We start from the raw sequence: 11,101 nt of genomic DNA, 5'->3' as shown, positions 1-11,101 counted from the left end.
ATAACCGTAAATCAAAGGGTTGAAAGCTAAGGTTATTCGTTAGAGCTGGGTCGCTCTTAATTCATATCTCTGGCCACAGAGAAGGTGTTGCCTTCTACGGCCCGCCCATCCATTGGATGGGAATGAAACTCTTGTAAAAAAAAAAATAAAATCGCTCTTAATTGGTACTGAAGCATTTTAATAGATAGATAGTACTCGCTGTATAAATCTCTTTATTTCAAGAGATAATAATTTGAATTTTTAAAATGTTCATCATAAGAAAGATAACGAGGTTGAATACTATGTATTTTATACGCAATGCAACTGAATAACGTATTCTGAACTTTCTCTATTTGCTGTTTCCGACACTGATAAAATGGATTCCAAACAATAGATGCATTTTCTAGTTTCGATCGAAATAATGCATTATACAACGATAAAAATAGTCCCCTGACTTTAAAAATAACGACTTTACCTCTTAATTAAACCCAGCAGTTTGAAAGCTTGCTTAGTTATTATATTTATATGATGTTTAAATTTCAAATTAATATCAAACGAAACATCTAAATCTCTTATAATTTCCTTTCATTCTAACGTCTCATTTCCAATAGCATATTCAAATATTGTGCGTTTTTTAAATTAAAATTCATTACATAACATTTTGAAATATTCAACTGAAATTTATTTCCCCAACACCATTCATCAAACCTATTAACATATGTTTGTAATTTAATACAATCACTTTCCGTGCGGATTTCTTTGTATAATTTGGTATCATCTGCAAATATTAAGCATGAACTCTATTGAAACCTTTTGGGTAGATCATAATAAGAAAACGTGAAGGACCCAAATTCGATTTTTGAGGTAGCCCAGAATGCACTGTGAATTCCTTAAATTTAATATTATTAAAAATAACATATTCAATTCTTTCATTCAAATATGAATGAAACAATCTAACCAGTTCTTGCGATACAACTAAAGTTTTCAGTTTACAAAGAAGTACCCCATGATCAACCAAATCAAAAGCTTGTTTGAAATATGTATATACTACATCTACTCTAGACCTTTTATTGAAACAATCATTAATTACTTGATTTATGGTCAGCAAATTTGAAATAGTTGATCTATTGCGTCTGAAGCCATTTTCAGAATCCGGTAATTCCGTAGCCGTACAAAGTCATTAATAAACATTGAATTATAAGGTTTTTTGTCTCGTTGGGTATCTTCTTGATATAATCTGGGAGCAGCTCGCCCACAACCACCATCTTAGACATTCACGAAAATTATATCCGCTAGTTCCTCAATTAATGCTTGGCCATGTTGATCCTACCACTCAACAGTACCGATATGGTTGAACAATGTGCTGAGTGAACGCATCTAACACACAGGGTTGAAAATGGAACATAACACGAAACCAACTGCTGCTGACAATTCGTGGATACTAGACATACGAATTCAATGGCATAGAAGGTGTATTTCTCTTGTACCTTCTAGCATGAGAGCAGGGCCTCATTTGGGTAGAACAGGGGCGTCAACTACCCCTCATGAGTTTGAGAAATACATATACTTTCATCAATTCTATACATTAATCCCAAACGTGAAAAACTTTTTTGCTTGGGACCTTGATCCCGAGCAAAAGCATGGGTATATTCAACTAGTTAAAAATAAAGCTAAAACTTAACATAATATATATTATTAAATATTGCGGACCCAGTTCCTTTAAACTTATTTTAATAACAACCAAAACTTGTTTCGGTAATTGTTTTAAGAAATTAAACTATTTCTTTTCCTTTTAAACTTTGTATTTCCTTAATGCTTATCATTCATTTCCTAGAAATTAAAAACACTCTTCAATAAACAATGGCTTCCTTACTTATTGTATGTTTAACAACATATTAAAACAATTTAAACAAGACTATTCCCAAAATTTGTTATCATAAGGTACGGATTATTGTCCTTGTTGTCCTAAAACTAAATATATGTAAATGTTATTGCAAAATATATCTATGTAAAATTCGTTCAAAGCTCTAACACATTTGTGGTCGAAAGATTCTTCCGAGGGGATGCTGATCAAGTTTGAGCCTTATCAAGAAATCAGGAGGTAGGAAGCTGAAACTTCCATATTGTTCCACATATTCCCCTAGTAGGTCAATACCTTTGCGACAATCTGTCCTATAAACTTTTAAGTCCTTGTATATAGAAGTATTTTGCTTGCTGCTGTAACCAGTCACCTGTAGCATCACTTGCCAACTTGAACACTCTTGAAACGTTGACGTTTGAGATTTGGGGGGGGGGATTCAAGAATAGATGATAACCGAATGGAGCTAGGTCAGGCGAATAAGGAGAATGAAGGCAACACTTGACAGCCTAGGGTGGCCAATGTGTCCTGTGTTTCAGATGCCGTGTGTGAGGAGACATTGTCGCGCAAAAGCCGAAACCCTTTGGAGAGCTTAACACGACGTTTGTCCTTCATGTTTTTGCGCAACTTCCTCAAGAGACAACAGTTATATGATGCATTAATGGTTGCGTCTACCGGAAGATAGTCCACCACCAGAACTCCATCCTTATCCCAAAATATTGTTGTCATTTGTTTCTGAACAGACCTCTGGAAACGGCACTTCTTTGGCCGAGGAGAAGAACTGTGCCTTCACTCCTTAGACTTTTCTTTAGTCTCGGGCTCATAACAATAAATCCACGTCTCGTCACCAATTATGAGTTTCTCCAAAAAAAAGCCAACTCTTTCCTGTAAAATGTTCCAAAACTGTCTGCGAAGTTCTCACTGTTTCCTGGTTTTGTTCCTCCGCCAGAAGTTTGGGAATCCACTTTGCTGCAAAATTCCTCATATCCAGATCATTATGAATAATGGTACCAACTCTTTCCCGTGATATGTCCAAACATGTAGCAATCCTTTTGGCTAATATTCGACGATCTTCCATTATCATGTTCTGGATGGCTTGCACATTTTCAGGAACAGACACAGAAACAGGCCTGCCACTTTGTTTCGCACTTTCAATATCAAAATGGCCAGTTCTGAAATTTTCCACCCAGCGTTTGACAGTTCCAAATGGCGGCCCACGGTATCCCAAAGTTTGTTTCATTTCATCGTAGATCTGCATCGCACCTTTCCTTTGGAGTACTTCATGATGATCCTATGCTCCTCCTGACTGAAGCTTGATGGAGATGCCGCGATGTTCACTTCTGATATGACAAAGAACCAGATGTTAATACCATAGAACATTGCGTTTTGCAACATTATCTATACAGATTCTGTCCTATACACTCTGCTAATTTTAGCTTTCTAGCTCATTTTAGTTTTCTTGTTAAGACTGAATCTTTATTAACACCCCCTCGTAGCATGTAGTGTTCTTCATGTATATCAGACTTTCTCTTCTCTCGTCTCCCTTTGAAGTTCATTGATTAGCTGTTGTATGTTTTATCATCCATTGTCAACGGATTAGATGTTAATTAATGTTTGTTAGTAGTTCATAGTTCAGACGATTGTTTTAATACTGACAATTCTAAATTTATTACTATCTAAATTCAACATATGGAACTATTTAAGTCGGTGTTTATACTCTATATATAATAAAGGGTACTCTGCCTTGATTCTAAAATGAAACAACTCCTTTGAATAACAGTTACACAGAAAATAAAAACATATCAATTCAACACAATGCTGTATGTTACGCAAAGAATGTTCAATTTTAAGCCAAGTTTGTTACTACTTAACTTGCATCGTACTTCGGAGTGAAGTATTGTAATGGTAGTCATTAAATAAACCTCCTGACTTGAAGTATTTTGGTAACATAATATGTGTATAGGTATATACATAGTTTCGAATACTACTTCTAAAAAAAAATTAATTAAACTTATTTCAACTATAAGAGACAATGAAGCCTAGCATAAAGTATTAATAGCGTAGGTGTGTTACAATGAATGATTAACGGTCAGCTATGAAGAGATGCGAACGTTTCTACTCACATAAATGTCAGAAAATTCCAATGCCAACAAAATTATTTTCGTAAAATATTACAGACAATATAAAACGTAGATATTATCAGGGTTGTTTTGTGTAAAACAAAATGTTTAAAACAAATTATTAAAACTTGTTTTAAACAATTGATTTTGTTTAAAACAAATTTTGTGTGCGTTTCAAACATTTTGTTTTAAACATGTGCATTTTTTAGGACTTGTTTTAACCATATGTTTATTTTTATTTTATTTTTGTAAAAGAAAAGCTGTCAGAGAAAGAAAGAAAATTGTCAAAAATGCAAACCATTCAGAAGGCTATTTTCTTCCCATGTGAATGTTTTGATTTCTCGTGACTACAGCAGGGCAGTGTGGTGATTTACAATTTGTTTTGTGTCTTGGCTATATGAGGCGTGGACACAAAAGAGTAAGTAAGAAATGGCTTGTGTAGTTCAAAGAATGAAGAATCATTATGAAAAATGCAACGCTGTGAAACAACTAGAAACCCAAACAAATGGTAAAAGCGTTGATCCAAAAACTGCTTCTGATGATTCTAACGTCAATGATATGGCTGAGATGCAACTGGGAACTTCGGATAAGAATGAATTTTATATCACCGATTTCTTTTTCATTACATTACGAAAATTGTATTTCGTCCCTCTTCCCCACCTCCGTTCTAAATTTTCTTAAAAACTTCACACACTGGCATAGCTTATATGAAATTACCAGGTGGGAAAGCGCAAGGTATGTCAGCCGCTCGCGTAACTAACCACTAAAGCGTGATAGTTAATGTAACATCAATGCCGAACGTCAGTGCCTGGGACATTTAGATCTCAATTTATTCGTCTGTATGTATGTATGCACCACGCTACAGGGCGCAATTTTCGGTCTTTTAACATTGAACTTTTAAGGTAGAGGCACGAGATGTCGGAATTCGCTGTATAGATTTTGACTGCGATCGGACGTAAAATTTCAAACTTGGTGGTTCGGATCCCACTTTAAACAAAAAGCCCTGACTCATATAGCCTTCTTATTGATGCAAAACGGTAATCAATCTAAGAAAACAAACTAATTTTATGTGTTTCGAAGAAGCTTGGGTTGCAGGATAAATTTGGCTCCAACTGAGTTTTTATAAAATATTTTTAGATATGGGGCGTTCAGAGCACAAGGGATCCAAATCCATTTTGAGAAAGGTTCGCATTGCTCAACAAACGTAGTATCTTCATAGCCAAGGGTTTGAAATAAGTGAAACAAAAACCGAGTGAAAGGATATGGACTAGAGTTGCATAGGACAACCGCTAGACAAGGGTTTTAATATAATGGGCCAGGAGGGCTAATTTCCCCCTCCTTTCTCAAATTTAAGATATTAATATTATATTGTCTACGCTCAAGCGTGGGAATGACTGACAAGTCAAGCTCTGAGTGCCATAGTCAATGATGCATAATTACATTAAATAAATGGAGGGTGTGTTCTAAAGAAAACACCTACGGAAAACATTATATTTTCACAACCACGAATCCGAGATGAATGAAAGAAAAACTACATGACAAGATGCAAACTAGAATTTTGTATGATGGCCGCTAGAGAGGGGCGTTAGTTTAGAGGTCATCCGTCCCCTACCCTGGATTTCAGATGTTGGGGGTAGTAATGCACATTTAGAAACCTTTTGCCGAGCAATATCGAATATAAAAAAATTGACAGCCTTACACCGAATAAATACGGATTTTGATAAATTATAATACATTTCCATGGGCCGTAGGGAGCTAAAGGTCTATATTGTTCTCTTGTTTTTTTTCCCCCAAGGATTCCAATGAAGGCTCTACTTTCGAGTTTCGGGCCTGCTTAAAACTCTGGAAATTGGTCCTACGCAACTTTCCAGTTTTAATAATCTGTATATTCTCCGTATTTAGTCGGTGCAAAAACCTCAAGCTTGTTTTGTTGGAATTTGCGTACCAAAAGATTTCTAAAACCGCCTTACTGCCCCAAAATCTGAAATTCAGTGTGGGGAAGGGGGCGGCTACCCTCCTGTTCCACTGACGCTACTGTCTAACGGCTGTCATATGAAAATATCTCACGCCCTGTTACATGGTTTTAGTTACATTTTTTTTGGACTCTTTTTTTTACTGCGAAGACATTACGTTTTGAAATAGAATTCATTTGCTGAGCAAAAATGACCTTTATGGAAAATTGGTTTGGGTCCATTGTGCTCTGAACGCCCCAAATATTACCTTTCTTCAATAAATTATTGACTCGCAAAGCAACGAATTACATAGGCTTGCAGAAAATATTATGAAGTTAACACATGGAGTGTGCTTCAACCATTACTTTTCACAAATTTATTATTTTAAAATAATTTTATTAGCATGAGTATTATGAAATAGTAATCGAATTTTGCAACAAATGTCTCACCCGCCTCCACGAAACGCAAGCTTAGCTCCTAAAGGCATAACTAGAAAACTTGCAGAAGCGGTAACTCCGAAATGACTTGCTTTAGGGCTAAAATAATCGCACAGACGTATTTGTGGTAAACATCTTGCCTCAAAACATGTAACATAACAACTTTTGCATTTGAAATTTCTAATACCAAGCAAAGATGTGCGCAATGACGCCTGATAGCACCTTCTGATATGTCAGACCACTTTCAAGTTTCATCATTCTCCCTCAATTCGTTCTCAACACACAAACATGGAAAGGACTTTAGTTTTGCCATGTGTATTGATAGGTTGTGTGAAATCTCTATAGTAGGCACATTTGTAAAATCTACCTAAAAACCTTATTATAACCAAGAAAGTACTTACGAGAGTCACTGGCAAGAGGATGTAATAAAAGATGGTCCTGATATGAAATAAGTTGAGAGTTAGTAATCTATACAGAAATTTTCTACACCCAACACAGTGTAGTCTTAACGAGAATAAAGTAAATGAAAAGATAGCTTGCAAGAGCAAAAATGTCTTAATAAATACGTTATTACACGATTTTGAAATATGTTTAACATCATGTTTTAAACTGTTCAAAATGTTTGAAACGTTTTTCTTTGTGTGTGTGTATGTGTGTGTGTGTGTTTTAAAACATATTTAAAACATTTTGAACACCTCTTTCATATTTTAAACAAATGTTTTGTTCTTTCTCAAAAAATAAGTGTATTTTTTCCAACCCTGGGTATTATTCAATATAACTGTCAGAACAATGCATGAAGTTTACTAATGAAGAGTTATTAATGTAAAAGTCTGACTTCGAATTAGTACCTAGGTAGATATCTATAATGTGGACGGAAGGGTAAGTACGCACTTGAAATTTCGGTATTAATGTATGTATGTAATACTCAGGATTTTTAGGCAGCTGAAATATTCGATAAGTTATTGCTCTTAGCAAATGAATGATTTGAATAACGCAGTTATATGTGTTAGTTCATTAATGGCTTATGTTTACTATTTTATTATGGATGTTACTAACACCTAATAATATGTATTAGAATGGGTCGGATAAAGCGAACTCCTTAGTACGGCAACGTTGGACCGTCTATCCACAGTGGAACTGTATTTTCTAAATCAAGCAGTATCTAAAATCCGGACATTGATGTGAAACTTTCGTAAAATTTCGTACATTGACTTTCGTAAAATTGTCAAATATTGTACTCATTTTAAACATCCTATATAAAATACAGCTTACTTCTTATTGTTATAAAAAAAGTGGTAATTTTCTCGTAGGTATGTAACAATAAAGAGAAGACAAATCGAAATCGGTTAGTAACTTCAGTTCGCACATTGAAGTCAAAATCTTGTAAAACTGTCATGAATCGTGTACATTTTGAAGCACCCTGTATAAAATAGGATTTACTTCTTAAATGTATAATAGAGTGGTAATTGTTTCGGAGGCATATAACATTACAGAGAAGAAACATCGAAGATTATTAGTACCTTCAGTTCGCTCATTGAGGTAAAAATTTTGTCAAATTCAAAAATCATTTTGAAACACACTGTATAAAATACAGTTTTCTAATAGATTGGTAATTTTTCGTTGGTATGTAACAATACAGGGGAAAAATTCATTAAGGTTAGTACTATCAGTGCGCACATTCACATTAAAATTTATCAAATCTGTCAAAATTCGCACTCATTTTGAAACACACTACACAAAATACAGATGTGCCGGAGTGTGCCATCAGTGAGTAGCTCATAACAATCTCTAAAATACTAATTAAATGAATGTAATAATTGGGGATGAAACTGGTACAGAATACGGTACTTAACTGTAAGAAATGACAGAGTTTAAATAAAATTCAAATGTTTTAATTTAGAGAATGGCTAGTTGAGGGAAAGGTGAAAGAAATAGAAGAATTAAGTTATGAAATGAAGGATATATAGCCTGATATACCAATGAGACGCGTCGTCCTGGTCATCTGGGACGATGCATGACTTTTTTCCGTAGGAATCCTGGAAACGCGGGAATCAGTCAACAACTGGATCTCAATCCTGTTGAACTACTAGGAGCTTTGAGTTCTCTAGTGTCGATGCGTCTTCTACGATATTCTTCTTCACCTTCATTCCACTAGTCTAATGTTAAACTCAATGTATCTGCGGCGAGAACCAGCAGAATGATATTTCCAAGACATGGAGCTGGATGTTCTCCAATGGTGCTTTCCGCTTCTCTTGTCGACCTTGCATCTGTTCAAACCGTTTATCGAATACCCCTTGTCGATGTGTCCTCCATGATTTTGTTTAACTGTAAAATGATGACTCTCGCGTTCAGTTAACGAGAAAGAATCAGTATATGCGGAAGGGAATGCGGAAAATGAAGAAGAAAAATAGTCGTGTTTATTGACAATTTCAATTGTGACAATTAACAAATACATGCTTATAGAAGCTGTCTGGCAATGTACAACATTAATAAAAGTTTTGTTATGTTGGATTTTGGGTCAAAGTTTCGTCAAACACAAAGATCATACTAATTTTGAAATACTCTGTATAAAATACAGTTTTCTAATAGAATGGAACTTTTTTCGTAGGTATGTAACAATACAGAGAAGAAAAGTTGAAATGTATTAGTACCTTGAGTTCGCGCATTGAGATCAAAAGTTGTTCAACTCAAAAATCACACTCATTTTGAATCACTTTGTAAAATGTACAGTTTTCTAATAGAGTGGTATTTTTTTCGCATTCATCTAACAGTACAGAGAAGAAAAATTGAAATCGCTTTGTATCTTCAGTTAGCGCATTGAGGTCAAAATTTCGCCAAATTCAGAAATCATACTCATTTTGAAACACCCTATATAAAATAAAGTTTTCTAATAGAGTGTTAATTTTTTCGTAAGTATGTAAGAATGCAGAGTAGAGAAATTGAAATCAGTTAGTACTTTTAGTTCGCGCATTCAGGTCAAAATTTCGTCAAATTGTCAAAAATCGTACTCATTTGAAAAAACCCAGTAAAAAATAATCTTACATCTTATAGCCCTAATAGAGTGGTACCTTTTAATCAGTCATTTAACAATACAGAGAAGATAATTGGAAATCAGTTGGTAGTTTCAGTTCTTAGGATATTTTCTGTTCGCCTGTGATTATGATCATTTTACATCATTACTTTGAAGCAAACCTTACTTCTAACATATTTACTTCTGGAAATAATTATTATTTGAATTTTTGTTATATTTTTTCACTCAGAACTTATATTTTAATTAATGTATGTATTTTAATTCATTTTACTTATTAATTTTTATTGTGTAATAAATAATTCAATTGTTAATTAGATATTTAAAAGCTTCACATTTAGGTATGTACAATGTTCACCTTAAATCATTTCTGGAAATCAATTAGAAATTCAAATTACCTGTTTCCGTTTAATACAATAGTTTACGCACAAATTAACACATACTACTATTACCGTACTTCATGTAAAATTGCACTGTGTAATGTGGTAATTTAATATATTTTATTAAATATATTTTATATATTTATATATTTTATATATATATATTTAATATATTTTATTTCTTGTAATACCACAACAAACCAAAATTTCTATTTTCTTTGTTTACATTTTCAGGCTGGGAAGGTAATGCCTTGACCATCGATTTGTCGTGTTTCCTCAAGAGTAGCCTCGCAAGCTGAAGAAATTGCTGGACATTTAATTTCTCATTGCAATTGGTTTACGGCTTTTTAGTACTCTGTACGCGAAATCTACCACGGTTGATATATTAGAACATTTATGGCAGATTAACATTGTTAATTCCTACGTATGAGAAAATCGTTGGAGAAATAACCAAGGACGTAGGAAAAGTCAGATCAACTTAGCATCCTTTCAGCCATGAACTTGTTGCTGCTGTTGCTGAAGGAGTTCTAGTGTGGATATCAACTGGGGATCATGCTGTTATACGATCTACATATGAACCTAAAACTTAACTACTGGTAAATAACGATACTTCGAGCAAACATGATGCTTTATTGAATTGTTGATTTGAATATGACTAAAAGATCAGAATCAGAAGATTTTTTTTACAACAGCTACATATTATTAACTGATGAAAGGTATCTACAGTGCAGACATAAATGATAAATGTTAAGTTTGCACTGGATGATACATAAATCATAAAATTTTGTTGTTGCATTTAGCAACTATTTACTATTATCATGTTTGTGTGTATTGAAGAAATAGTAATTGCAGAGAGGATGGTTATCTCCTGAATAGTTCTATATTTAAATATTATTATGTTAAAGAAAAAAAACATAAAGACATAGTGAGTAATCGCTATGATGAAATAGTGTGCGCAAGTGAGACATCATGGCCCGAGATGACTAAATTAAGTACTAAAGAGTTTTCTAAGTACCACGTAGAATTGCAGCTGCTATGGTGAAAATATGTGATCAGATAACTGATCTAAAGAAGCAATGAGTGAATTGAAAGCTGAAATAAAAAAGGAAATTAAGGGATTATCGAACCGGATAAAATAAAAATAAATGCGGAAGGAACATTGTGAAATACAAATAAAATGAGACATAAATGAGAAAGAAGAACAAATTTTCCAGTGATTGTCAAAGAAAAACTAGAATATGGAAGCAATGGTACTAGGATGTATAAATAAATGAAATGAACATGGTATGGAAATGAAGTAATGAGTTAAGAAAAGTGGAAAAGAGAGATAAACGAGAGACAGAAAAA

At 33.9% G+C, this 11,101-nt stretch overlaps 1 protein-coding gene across 1 annotated transcript; it reads right to left on the bottom strand.

Moving 5' to 3' along the window:
- Positions 1-2,681: 2,681 nt before the first annotated feature.
- LOC145689352 (protein GVQW3-like) lies at positions 2,682-3,095 on the bottom strand. The gene has a single exon (XM_081763502.1). The coding sequence runs from the start codon at positions 3,093-3,095 to the stop codon at positions 2,682-2,684; it is 414 nt and encodes a 137-aa protein (XP_081619628.1).
- Positions 3,096-11,101: the final 8,006 nt, after the last annotated feature.

Source organism: Thermobia domestica, chromosome 7 (assembly GCF_964235325.1).
Source record: "Thermobia domestica chromosome 7, izTheDome1.hap1.1, whole genome shotgun sequence".
NCBI lineage: Eukaryota > Metazoa > Arthropoda > Insecta > Zygentoma > Lepismatidae > Thermobia > Thermobia domestica.
The sequence above is the reverse complement of the archived record's forward strand: the minus strand, read 5'-3'. Positions and strand labels throughout refer to the sequence as shown.